The sequence below is a fragment of the Camarhynchus parvulus genome, chromosome 2, assembly GCF_901933205.1.
Source record: "Camarhynchus parvulus chromosome 2, STF_HiC, whole genome shotgun sequence".
Lineage (NCBI taxonomy): Eukaryota > Metazoa > Chordata > Aves > Passeriformes > Thraupidae > Camarhynchus > Camarhynchus parvulus.
Window position 1 is genome coordinate 63320524 of NC_044572.1, and position 14136 is coordinate 63334659.

At 45.2% G+C, this 14136-nt stretch overlaps 1 protein-coding gene across 13 annotated transcripts in view; it reads right to left on the minus strand.

The window, feature by feature from the left end:
• Positions 1–6154: 6154 nt before the first annotated feature.
• The window catches only part of ATXN1 (ataxin 1), a 224483-nt gene continuing 216501 nt past the window's right edge, over positions 6155–14136 (minus strand). For all 13 annotated transcript variants that reach the window (XM_030971064.1, XM_030971059.1, XM_030971055.1 and 10 more), the window contains one exon: positions 6155–7284. In XM_030971064.1, the coding sequence (XP_030826924.1) occupies positions 6754–7284 (531 nt within the window). In that variant the 3' untranslated portion in view covers positions 6155–6753. The remainder of the gene's footprint in view (positions 7285–14136) is intronic.

Here is a 14136-nt window from a genome sequence, read left to right on the forward strand (position 1 = left end):
GGCACAGGAGCTTTAACTGCTCAAAATAGAAACTAACAAAAAAGAAACAACCTTGGATGAAGCCTCCAAAAAATCCTCAGTGGAAGACTTGCGTCCTTTCAGCTAACAACAAGAAAAAACCTACGGAACCCTTAGAGACGGTTATTGTATAAATACTACCTGTTGGCTGAATGCACTTCACCGTGACACAACTGGGGCTGGTTTCTGAGCGCCCGGGGGTCACTTGCACAGGGCGAGTGTTCCCATCCCCTGTGCGTGCAGGAGCCAAAGATTGGGTCACCTCCGGGGAGGGGGATGAGAGCAGCCGGAAACTGCCCTCTCCACCCTGCCACCAGCTCCCAGCTGCCCAGTTCAATCTTTGGACAGGAAAAGGATCCTCTCTTCAGAAACTGCTTCAGGATCCTCTCCTTTTGGCTTCTGAAAAACATCAGTCTTGCCATTGGTCAAGACCGTCACTGGAACCGTGTGACTAGCTGCTCCTGGCGCTCTGGCAGCAGCGGTGGGAGAAAGGGGCAGTGACTGGGGCTGGAGGGCCGGGTTGCCTCAGGTACCATTCTGCTGCTAGTGCTGGGCAAGGATACCTTGTTACAAGCACTTCTAGCTCAGGGTTGTACTCTTTGGATTTCATCTGGACCAGGAAGTGCTGAAAAAAAGTGGAACAGCATCCCCAGAGAGAGAAAAAAATGGGACCAAAAGGCCTCAGGTGGAAACTACGCAGGTTGTGCTCAGCCGGCAGCAGCTCTTGACCCGAGGGCTGCCAGCACCAGCAGGGTCCCCACACCTGGGCCAGCCGGGCCGTGCCTGCCCAGGGCACGGCCAAGGCCCCCTCAAAACCAGCCTTGACCTCTGGGCTGCCAGGGGCTCCCTCAGCGCAGGCGGAAGAGACTTAAAGCCAAAATACAACTGGAGAGGGAGACTCTTGTTTTGCACAGTAGCCACCCTTCGAAGTGCCCGGTAGCTGCACTCAGGAATTGCTGCTCCAAGGTGTATTTTCAGCACAGGAATTAACAGCGTGACTCCATTCCCCAGAAACGGGACCCATGTAATACGAACAGAAAATTAAGCACAGTTGTTCTTTAAGAGCCTTTTAAGTAATAATTCTTCCTGGCCAGAGCCAATACAAATCAGATCATCTAGACATGACATTTTCTATATACAAAAAACATGTAACTTTCAGCCTTTCTCTGCTTTTGTATTTAAAAACTTTTTTTTTTTTACAAACAAGGTATGAAACTCACTGTTCAAACAGAGCCATCTCTTTTTCAAACACTGAATGAATCATTCCAACATTCATTTTTCTTTTGTGCAATTTTTTAAAACATTACCTGTACTCCTCAATGTGAGTGCTTCAAAAAAAGTTTCTATTTTTAATAAGTTTCTCAAATTAGGTTTACATCAAAAAATATTCCCACAAGGTATAGTGCTACAAGAAAAGATCCTATCAGTAAAGGTAACACATCTGAAGCGAGGTCGTCTATGTAAAAGAAATTGAACTCTGGAGTAGAGGTGTGCAACGCGTTTGGAATTTCCCTATGGGCACAAAGCAAGGCTGTCCTCAGGACAGGGAATCAAGTGGACATGTAGGCATACACATAAAAAAAATGCACACATAATTTCTTTGTGTGCAAACAGACACTTCTGCCTGGGGGTGTGTGTGCACATATGCATATCTGCATCAACAAATTCTCATTTTGCTATGTATTACAGGATTTGGGAGAGTGGGAGGGTTGGAAAAACCAGAGAAAAGGAAATTACTGCCTCCACTCTGGTGGCATGTTCCCCTTGCTTTTCACATCAACACTGGCCAGAGCTCACAGTGGACTCTGCTACTACCTGTGATGATGGGGAGGGAAGAAATGGAAACTCTACAAGTGCATATCTCATTCTGCCATTTGTTAAGTTTCTGGGACAGCAGAAAGTGTTTCAATGGGCCAAATCCCCTCCACCTGCCCAAGGCTTCTGCCCTGGTCAACCCCGACATTTTCCCAACTGCCCAATTAAGGTCAGGATCCGGCCCTGATTGAACCACGCTTCAATTCCACAAAGATTTATACATGTGCTTTACAGCAAGCCCCTGAGCAGCCTTTGCTGGCCAGCCCAGACCTCCCATGGACACACATATAAGTGTTTGCAGAACTGGGTCCCATAACATGCAGAGCATTGCACCAAGAGCCACTCTGAAACAACACTATTAGTGTTTTAAAAGATTGAGAATTCGCTCTCCTTGACACAGGCTTTTTTTTTTAAGCAGTTGCAAGAATTAACAGAATTTCACCATTTCCTTTTTACTACTGGCAACACACTTTAAAGTAGTATAAATCTCTGCAGAGAGTGTATTTTTATGATAACCAACAGCTACAGTTCATGCTGAGCCTGCTGCTTTTGTATTGCAATCTAAATGAGATCTACGAAGTTTAAACCATGAGATGCAGGAAATCCAAACTTGTCTGTAACATTGTACATCCCTACTCCAGAGCAGTAAAAGTGCTGCTTCTGGTCACATCAGTGTACCACACATACACCAGCCCCATCCCTGAGTAAAAGGTGTGAAAGGTTTCTAAATGTTCCTTGATTTAAGGGAAACAAGAGTAGTGATGTCACTTCCCCACGCTGAGAAAATGACAGGAACGACAGGTCGAACAAAGTGACAGGGGGACAAAGGAATTAAAGGAATGAAAAAAGGAACATGTGTCCCTCCCCTCCTCCCGAGGTCTGCATCTTTGAGGGAAAGCAAGTCTAAGGGCAAGGTACAAAATGGTAAAATAGGTCAACAGCGACTCCAATTCGGGTCTCGACCAGAGGACTCGAGGTAAGTGACATCAAACTCAAATTCCCCATGATGTGGCCCAGACAAACTGAAACAATGCCTAAGTTAGACGCTATAAGGAACAGTCACTGTATATATAGAGATATATAGATAGATAGATAGATAGATAGATAGATAGATAGATAGATAGATAGATAGATAGATAGATAGACAGACGAATAGATTTTTTTTTAACAAATCCCTATAAAGAGGTTCTTGTTTTATTTTTCTTTGCCCTGACTAATTTCTTGGTGATTGTATGCATTTCGTTGTAAACTAAAGAGGCCTGCTACAAAAGGAAAGGAACAAACAGACAAAAAGAAAACTGCTCTTAGTTACTATTGCAAAGCGGCCGCCACGCAGAGCAGGGGCAGAGCCTCCTCCTTCGGCTTCACCTCAGCATCCCCGTGCTTGCAAGTGGTGTTTGGCACCTGCCCTGGGGATTGATGGCACTCCCGGGCCTGGAGCTGCACCACAAGGGATGCTCAGTGCCAGAGGGAAAGGCAAAGCCCCACCTTGCAAAGGACTTGGCCCCGGTGGGAGCCAGCTCCTGTGTGCGTGTGCCCAGGCAGAAGATGGCACTCGGCATATGGTGAGTGCCACCCTCTGCCTGGATGCCATGTGGACATGAATACATCTCTTTTTTTGCCTTTTTTTTTTCTTCCTGGATCTCTTTAAACAACAAATACAAAATGGGTTCATGTTTCCCGGGGCAAGGAATCTTATACCCTTAATATAGTGTGGGTTTTTGGAGAGGGGAGGACAGGGAGGGACTTACTGGGGGGGGGGAGAAAGGTAGAAAGAAAGAATTCAGAAGAGACAAAACCAGGGGAAGTCAGAAGTGGGTATGAGATCTAGCTAACACCGCACAGGTGAGTCTAAGTTGGCACGTAAAGTATTGCACATCCTACAAAAGCTAAAGCATGGAAGGGGACAATTGTTTGGAAAGAACCAGTTATTTCAGAATTCCTCAGTCTGAAATACAAGCACAGAACTAATACATTCCTATTGCTCCAAATGTTTTTTTTTTTAGTGTTAGTTGAATAGATCCAGTCAGTTTAATAGCCCCTGCTTCCTTATTGACCACAAATGTGTATGTGTACGGTTTTACTTGAGATTTCTTTTTTTCTAAGTACATGTGAAGTACAGAAATAGTGGTAAGACTGTGAACTAAAATCTGTAATTCTTTCTATTCCTTTACCATCAAAGCTTAAAAAAAACCAGGAAACAAAACGAAACAATAAATTGCAAGTGCCCTGAGCAGAGTATATGGAAGATTAAGCAACTTCTCTGAGCAGAAATATTAACAAATAAGCACTAACTAAGCTGTGTGATTGTGAGAAGAAACCCACTCAGCTATTTGGTAGCCCGCCGAGAGGTTAATAAAATTCAAGGAAATTCAAAAAAAGTTTCAAGCTATTTTAAACATATTTCAACTTTTTGGTGCACCCCAGAATATGGTATAAAAACAATTAGGTCTGGTGTGAGCTAAATTTCAAGTAACAAGTAACAAGAGTCAAAGACGGGGTTTGGGGTTAACATTTCTTCTCTCAAAGAAAAGCACTGTATTTCAGGGGAGAGGGAAAACAAGACTTTAAATAAATTTGTTCACTTTAGGTTACTGTGTTTCTAATGACGGACTTTGATTTCCTGTTCTCCCTATGAGTACAGCTTCTTCAAAACTACCTGAAGGATGTGAACTCGCCAACCAAAAATGACAACACGAACGCTTGCTCACAGAGGGCCTGAGTGCAATCCCACTGCAATCCCACTGGGATCTTCCAAGAAGCAGCGACAGGCTTTAGCACTCGGCCCCGAGACACTTCATGCTGCACCTCCCCGAGGCTCGTGCAGGAGGTTGGGTGCACAGCACCTCAGAGGATCCGGCCCTACCTGGGGAAAGAAAAGACTGAACGCGTGAATCCCCCCGCTCGTACTTGGTTTGTACCAAACTCCTGAAATGTCGCCTTTCCAATGGAAAACGATGCAATTAAAATAACAAATAATAATAATAATAAAAATAATAAAATAACAATAGGTTTGTTTTCAAAATAAACAAACACCTTGCTTACTTATAGAAATGGGTTTTTTTCTGGAAAACTCTCTCAGCAAGTCTGAAGAAAAATTCTCAGAGGTGTCCCGGTAGGACCTGGTTCTGTGTGGCCGATAAGGTAGAAAGACCAAAAATGAACTCTGAAAGGAACGTAACCCTATGAAATGGCCTAGAGCATAGGCAGGTTAGTGAGTAATTGCTACATTTGTTTATGCTCTCTCAGACCCCCCCACCCCACAACATTATTAGGTAAAAACTGCAGGAATACCACACAAATGATAAACTCAAGATGTGCAAATTGCAAGATTCTTTAAAGTCCATCTTTTTCAAAAACACTGGACAATGATTTTTCCTCTTTCCTTTTTCTTTTCTCTTTTTTTTTTTTTATTATGTCAGCTCGCATATGCCTTTAACTCTTTCTCAAGCATAAAGTTTAAAAAGTGCCTCCTATTAAGTAGTCCTTTGTGGACAATGACTGTCACATACTAGTTCAATAATTCACATTCATCCCTTTGAAACCACATTAAAACTTTCAGCATCTTGCCTGTGAGAAAACTTTACATAGTTGCATGTAGTTACAGTGTTGAAGAGATTTGTTTGTTGTTGTTGCTTTCCGAGCAGATTAAAGTGATATACAGTACGTACTGAGTGTTAGACCAGGATGCTCAGCAATAAAGTGTGAACAGCATTTTAAGTGCTTAAAGACATTCTAGGTTCATCTTCAACAGTGGATTCCTGTGTCACACACCGCAATTTGAAAAAAGTGGCACCGGTTGTCCATAACCAAGAACTAAAACCAGTACTAGAGTTAAAGACAAAGATTTGCAACCTAACTGCAAACGATGGATGCCTGTGATCTCAAAGGGGCAGTCTGCGTCTACCTTGTGGAAGCAAATGTCAATGGCGTAACCCGGTCGATTTGTCTAACACTGCACAGAAACCGGAGTGAGCCTGAGCCAGGCGCATCCGCAGAGCCAGAGGCCTCCTCGCACACCCACGCACACCCAGGCACACCCACACACACCCATGCACATGTACACACCCACCCCCCCCCTCCCTCAAGGGAAACCCTGCGGTCGAGGCTCTGGACAGCCCCGCCGTCGCTGACTCTGGGCAATGGAACTGCACTAGCAAGCAGAAAGGAAATGTGGTGTGGCAGTTTGCTTTAGGAATAAAAATCAGTGCAGTCAGACCCCATGGGGGAAAAATATATGTATACATATACACACACACAAATATATATATATATATATATATATATATATATATATATATATATGTATAGCAGAGCCTTGAGTAAGAGTTGGCTTGTTGTTGAAAACATCAGAGACTGTCTGATCCTTTTCAGTAACACACCCAAGGGTTGGTTGTGTCCTCAGCATCCACGTGGGATGAGGAAACCTCATCACTGACCCGCCAGAGAGCTGGCACGCATCCACACCCACACACCCACACGCACACGCACCCCATGTTTGACACACACCTCTGCTACAGTTCCCTTCTCCTCACCTCCCCACAAAAAAACTAGAACAGGAACCAGAACAACAAAACAAACACAAAGCGATGAAAAGAAAACAAAATCACAGCTGGACCCTGTCCTACACGAGGTGTTAGAAAACAGGAGCCATGACAACACATTCATTTCCACTAAGGGTGTGTGAAGCAGATACTGCCCCTTCTGTAGCTCTCGATAAACCTAGTCACTGACAAACACTTGTGGAAAAACATATGCACCAGTCTCCTGCATAATACCAGCTGCAACTATAACAACAAGGTTATAACATAAACCTAAAATAAGATGATAACATGTAAATACTGGGTTATTTAGTCTACAGTACAGTAATCTGGATAAAAATGACAAGGGATAGCCTAATTTCCTTTCCCCAAACAACTTTTACTTTCCTACGTTGGATCGACCTTCAATGCAAATCTTAACCTCCTGAGGAATAAAAGAAGGCTTGGGAAGAGTCAAAGGTGGCTCCTCTTCTGATTTCTCTAGTTTTCGTGTTTCGGGGGCCGACCACCTCCTCTTCCTTGTTGCTGGGGGCTTGCTGGGTTCTGTTTTGGTGAGCAAAGGTGCTGCAGGCAATCCTATTTTGTCCGGAAACTTCAGTTCACCGTTCTCAGCTAACATCTGTGCGCTTCCCTGATTAATCCCGTTTTCCTGCTCCGCATACCTGTGTCTACTTCCAGCTAGACTGTCATTCTTTGAATGCTTCAGCAAGATACTAGCTGAGTCCATGGGCTGGCCCTTTTTAATAGAGCCGTTCTTCAGGTTCTTGAGTGTGAGCGATATGCAGACGTCCCCCACTGAGAGTTTGGAGCATGGCAAATCAAAGAGCTGGTTGGTTCTTTCAGGGCAGCACGATGACCAGCCTTGTCCAAATACAAAAAAAGGGTATTCTACCAAGACTTCCACGCTGACCTGCAAAAAGAGACGGGACAACACAGGAAGACAGAGGGAGAGAGAGGGGAGAGCATGAGATCACTCCATGAGCCCTCACACATGTGCAGTGCTTGCCACAGGGGAGAGGGATAAAGCTGGAATTGCAAAGGCAAATTTCAGTTTCTGCAAAATCAGAATATTGGTCACCAGACTTCACGCCAGCCCTTGTCATCCAGCTCTTAATACTTTCTCTGAGCTCAGTATTTCATAGCACAAACTTCAGCAGGAATCAAGCTTTACCTTTATCCAGCCACTCAGACAGGCGTAAGAGTTGAAACAGCTTCAGTGTCTGGCCAACTGTTTCCTACCATCCCCTTGTAGTACCTAGAACTGTAATCTAAAGACCCTTTCCAACCAGAGGATGGCTCAAGAGAAGCTCTCAGTTCTGACATATGATTTCCTAAGTGATCACAGGAATGTCACCCTGACCTCTGTCTGAACAAGCACTCACTGAGCAGTGTGAGAGGGTGAAGGTACTCTGATTGTCAGGGGAAGGCCACGAGCACATACAAAGTTGTAGCCATTAAGAGCAGTGAGAGCCTGCCTTCCCCCAGCAGTCGGTTACCAGTCCAGTTTCTTCCCTTCTCACACTTGGTCTTCCACTCTGCTGCAGAGTTTATCTCCTGCACTTCCTCAGGGAGGTGGTCATCTTTCCTCCTCCTGTGGTTCCCCTTTCCCTCTGCTTCACCCCACTTTAAAGACACATCTGGTTAGGAATCCTACCTAACCATCTTATGGTGAGCTGCCATGGCCAGAACAGACCAATAGCAGGTGCCTCCTGCTCCCTGACCTTGCAAATGCTGGGCCATGAGGTCCCAACATGATAAAAAACACCTGATAAAACCATGATAAAATACCCACTTATCTTTGCACGTGGTAGCAGTCCAGCACTCACTGCAGGCTCAAACACTTGATGTGGACTCATGTGATTCTCAACCCATGGGGCTGACACCCCCCTTCCCCAGCCCACTACAAAGAGAGCAGGAAATTCTGAGTAATACTTCTTTAAAACTTGGCACATGTTTTTAACTGCTGCCTGTCACATCAGTGAGGTCTGCGACTGTAAGAGGCTGGCTTGTGCTGGAGACAGATACCCACTGCTCTGCTCCCACAGTCCTCGTGTCCTCTGGAGCTCTTCTCGGACATGGGGGCACAATCCCACTAATGGTGTAACCCTAATTTGGTAGGGGCAAAAGGGTAGGAGATCACCTGAATACATGTGCTCACCTCATTTCTGAGCCATTCAGCAGCCACAGACCACACCAGCTGCCTGGAGAGTCTTCCCTCTCCACGACCACAGACTCACTTAAAAGGAAGATCACAGTAGGCTTGTGAAACCACCTCTCCCCCCTGGAATGAGTAACTGTTACACCCAGCATGGCTTTGCACCATTAAAAATGCATTTTGACACAGAAGCAGTTTGAGATGCACACTGCACTCCAGAGTTCCAACACATCTGTTCATAATGTTAAGTGTGAGCCTTGGGATGAAGTTGCACAGTCTGTCTCACAGAAGAGGCTGGGCTCTATGGAAGCACAGCCCCCAGCAGCCCTGCCCCTTCCCTGCTAGCAGTGCCACCCCCACAGCTGCTCTCCCTGCAAGCAGGGCCCCTGGTAGTGCCCCTCATACCCCACCAACTCCACAGCCCTTTTGGGCAAGAAGACTTGCTCAGGAATGTCTGACAGCTCAGAGATAGATGCTCCAGAAGCAGGAAACCAATGATTCCCACCAGATGTTGACGGTGCCTCTGACTACATGCGTGCCATGCACTAGCAGGCATAAACTGCTGTTTATGGAGGGTTGATTCTGTTGGAAAAAACCTGATTGAGTCTATAAATATACGCTATGCACTTCTCCAACTAGGCCAGTGGATAACACTGCATCCATTATCCTGCCACTCCACCTGCCCAACACAGTAAGCCACTGTATAAGGAATTTCGAAAGGAGCAGTTTAGAAGCGTGAGATACTACATCAATTTTTGTCATGCTAAACCTTTTCCAGCCAGAACTATTTGCCAACAGTCAAACTACATACACTGCAGTAGTGGAAAGGGACCTGACACGAGCCCTGGTTTAAGCTCTGAACTGGAGAGAAACTGGGGTGAGGTAACCATGAAAGCCCCATCCCTTCATGTCACTGAATAGAAACACTCCAGCACGAGGATTTGCAGAAATATTTGCCCAGAGCTTGGGATCCTATTCCACACATATGCATCTAGTTTATCTGGAGTCTAATCAGGAGAAGTAATGAGTATCCAGCATCCCCCATGGATTTACATGGAAGCTGCTGTCTGCACAAGAACTGTAGGCTGTCTCCAGCCATAGATCATCTGGTGGATACAGCTTTCTTGTTTATAATGCTTTGCTCACATCTTTCTTTCTTCCTGTTTGCCTGCTGCATTTTTTTTTTCCTTTCCTTTTCTACTTTTCCATTCTTGTCAGAAGCTATTTGTATCTGTGGGATCATACTTGGTTGTGTGCATCATCCTCACCAACACACAGGTTCCTTTTGATGTCAACACATTTCCACCACACATTTTGCTTTTTGTTTAATGTAGTATCCAAAACACTTGCCTGAAGGGTTGATCACTGAAACACATACCAGAACTGGTGGTGGTGATCATGAATAACACCAAAGATGGTGGAATGCTAGAATCACCACAATCTGGTCACACTGTGCATGTACCACTTTTGATTTGAAATGGGTTCCCTCATGGATTATCAAGCCCTGTTTTGGTGGTCTGCTTCTGGATTCAGCTAAGGAGGATTTGAGTCAACCATCCTCTAAAAACAAGATTAAGAACTTTGAAGTGTGAAAGTTCAGTAAAAACACCCCCACAATTTTTTTCTGACCACTGTATTAAAAGACAAACCCCCTTATTTTAAAAGCTTCCCCCCGACCCCCCAGTATTTTGCCACAATTATTATAGGAGAGAAGGAAATTTGGAACTTTTCTACATACTACTAAGTGGATAAAGTAAGAAACAAACATGTTGATTCCTCTCAGAGCATACTGAGGCTCTATTGCAAACTACATTTATATTTCTATTTGTTAACACTGACTAGTGAAAGCAGCTGAAACTCTTCAGTGTAGCCACTGAAAACCAAAACTTTCTATAACCCTTTGTAATTTTTATTTCTCTGCCAAACTCAGTAGGCAAGACAGGCTTAAGACAGCTTAAGAAATCCCAGCTGGAGCTGGAATACTTATACTAGAGGCTGGAAGATCTGATGCCCAAGAAACACCCTTCCCATCATTTAGAAACATAACTTCAGTTCTGGGCCTCACTGCTGCAACCAAAATAACAAGCACAAAAGCAAAAGGTGCCTAATGAAAGTGGTTCATGTGAACAATATTTTAATAAATGTAAACATGCATTTTCCAATTAAGTGTTTTTCTCCATAATGCTATTAAAATGTGATGAAACTAGGAGTGGCAGGTTGGAAACAAAGAGAAGGAAGCAGTTCTGGAAACAATGTGCAATTAAGCAGCAGAACTCTCCACTGAAGGCCTTGCTTTGGGTGCTGAAAGGCTCCTCGGGCCCAAAAAACAACCGGGTGGATTCACAGAATAGAAGCTCGCCTTCTCACAAAGAGAAGCCTCTGCAGTGCCCTGCTCCCACACAACCTCCCCTAGTCAGAAACTTCAGGACTTCTAATGTTCCCCCTGCACTCTGATGCCTTCACAAGAGTGGATTTCCTGTGAGAGATTTCTGGGGCTGTAGGCAGCGCCTCGTGCCACAGAACCACTCTCCAGAACATGCTCTGCCTGGGCACCCCCAGGGCTGCATCTACCCCAGTGCAGCCCCCTGTTCTAGGGAAAAGGCAGGCAGGGCTGGAACGTCAGGGGCTGCCTGCTGCTCCCCGCAGTCACACAATGCCGTCATTTCCCAACAGAAGCCGCCTCTCATCCAGCAGACCACAGGCTGCCGCCTTCATCACATGAGCTCTGTCATCTGCTGCACTCCCAGAGCTCAGGAACGTGAGGACAGACCACAGCCACCCATCACTTGCAGACAAAAGGACTTACTGTCCTGTGAGCAGGGGACACAGAGATCACATGAGGGGAAGGCTGGCTGAGATCTCCATCTGCAGCAGTGAACTGAGTCAAAATCTCCTTCTGTGTCTGTTACGGTGACAAGGATAATGAAAAGGGGAGCTCAAAGAAAAAGTAACCATTTGTGTGTGCATTGAAAGATGTAAGGGGAAAACTGAACTAGATGGTGGTCTAAAATCATATGCACTAAACTAAAGTAGTTGGGGCTAATAACTGCATGCTCTAATGGGACTTTCCCATCTCTTGTGGTGTTGATTCCGGTTTGGTTTTGCTTTTTTTTTTTTTTTTTTTTAAGGGAAATTAAGAACTGTATGCTCATCTTTTCCATTTAATCTATACTTTAGAAATTATTAGGAATTGAAGTGTAGCATTTCAGAGAAATTATTTTGCATAGCCTGTGTGCTTTGACCTTAACATAAGGGAGGTGAATTATTGGCTTCTGTGTTCTCCTGGCAGCAAAAGGATGGACAGGTGATGAAATTCTATAACACATAATTATAATTCTATAATACATAATCATGATGAAATTCTTATTACAAAAATAATATATAGTATTCCAAAGAGATGCAGATCCATGGGTCTTGTGTTCTAGGCACCTTGAATGCACAGGAGCAGCAGCTGGACTTTGGGTTCTGGCCCAGTTGATATTTACTTGGCTTGTTAATCCAGAGCCGGAATGCTGTGAAATGGAAACAGCATCCCTCCAGGGGTAAAGACAGTTAGTTCATTTATTTCAGTTACTAAGGCCTTCAGGTGTGTTGATTTTCCTCTAGGTTTCCATACCTGGAAAAGGGATGGATTTTCCAGGTGACTGGAGGACTGGAAAAGCAGGGAAGATGACCCCTTTCTGCCTAGGTGCTGTGCTGGGGAGGGCCAGCTGTGGGCACTGACACCACACAAAAGTAGCTGCCCTGTTTACATTACAGTGGTATATGCTCAGCTGAAAATAACCTCCTACTTCTGTCCCTCAACTGGTGAGAAAATTAGCTAGTGTTTGCACAGAGCTAGAACATACAGATTCATCAATATTATAATGACTTCCCAGCGATCCCTGGGAGGAGTAAGTAAGTGAGCCAAAGCTAATGATAACAACCCTATTTTTGTATGGCACTTACTCTTTACAAGTTACACTCCCTTGGTAATATGACTCGAAAAGCCCTCTCCCTGCAGAAGCACGTATGCAAGTGAAAGTCAATTGTAATGAAATACTTTGTGGAGCTGCACTACACACACAGCCCTATCCCCCTGCACTCCAGAGTCAAGAGCTCTATTTCAGCACGGCAGCACCACAGTGCTGGTGCTCAGAGCGGCTCCACAAAGTACTGCTCTTTCAGAGAGAAGACTAAGCCTCTTCACACAGGCAATTTTCTAAGGAGTAATGACTGCTGCACACCTGCAAATAAGGCTGAATACTTCCAGAGCACCACGGCAGCCTAAGGGTGAGGTCACAGAGACTTCAAGCATGTAGAAATGCGCCCTCTCTCTCTCTCTCTCTCTCTTTTTCTGCCCCCTCCCAAAGGCAAAGGAAAACCAGCAGTAGTCCCTGCTAGGCAGGGACACAGCTGATCTGGGAAGAGACCCAAGTCCTAGAATCTGCAGGAAACCTAAATTAAACCCCCGTCTCTAATCATATCTCTACGTGACTTGCCCTCCATTCTGGAAGCATCCCCGGTGGGAAACACAGCTGGGGAGTATTTCGGCTGCGATGATGTCAGCCTGCTCCCGATAGGCCTCTCTGTAAGGTGACACTTGGCTGGGTGAGACCCGTGTGCCAGGCCCTGGATTTGTAGAGCCTCGGACTTGCTCCCTTTCTGCCAGTGGATGGCACTCCACCCCCTGCAAAAGAGCAGCTCTTCCCAGGACCGCAGTCCATTGCCTGCCTTGACAGGGCTGTGACCGAGACATGACACAAACGCTATCTGCTCATTTGTACCTCTTCTTCTGAGCAGACACCGATGGCCTGGCTGCGGGCAGAGAAATGTGAGCAAGATGAAAGTTGCAGACTGGAGATTGCTAGTTTTGAAATCTCATTATTCAAGGCACCATGGCAAATTATAGTAACTGGTCCTGATCCAAGGACAGTTCCTCTAACCTGAGATGCACCAAAATACAGTTAAGCAGCGGGGAAAAAAATCAAGTCTCTATACTGGAAACATGAGAGGCTCGACTTCAATCAGCTGTGCAGATGCAGGCACATGCATGAACAAACCCACACAGGGAATCTGCCCATCTGACTTGAGAAGGAGAATATGCCACATATAGTGATTCACCATGTGTGTACACTTGGGGAAGGAGAGGCCACAGGCTGCTGAGACTGTAAGAAATTTTTTGTATGATTTGCTCCTCAGTACCATCACTGTTTGCTTTTCTCCTCCAAACCATCAGCCTGAGGTGTGTCCATGCCCAGTTCCTCTCATTCTACTTCTCTCTCATTCTGCTTCTCCAGTGCTGAGGCTGCAGCATCAGAGGTGCAGATGGTGGAGTTCACCGCACTCACACCAAAACAAAAAGATTTGCAACAGGATTATCTAAACTGAGTACCTCCAGGAAGCCAAACACTACGCAGTACATCTGAACTCTTCAGCATCAACCAACAGAATCTAAATTGCTCAGAAAATGGACAGCATCAGGATAACACTTTCAAATCAATATGCACTTGTTCTCAACCTAAGAACACCTCTGGAAAGTTACAAGTTTTCTTCCTGCTTTGCAAACAGACAAGCAGGGGTCAGAAGCACAGCCTGCCCAGACACCCAGTTTTTCCTTCCAAATTG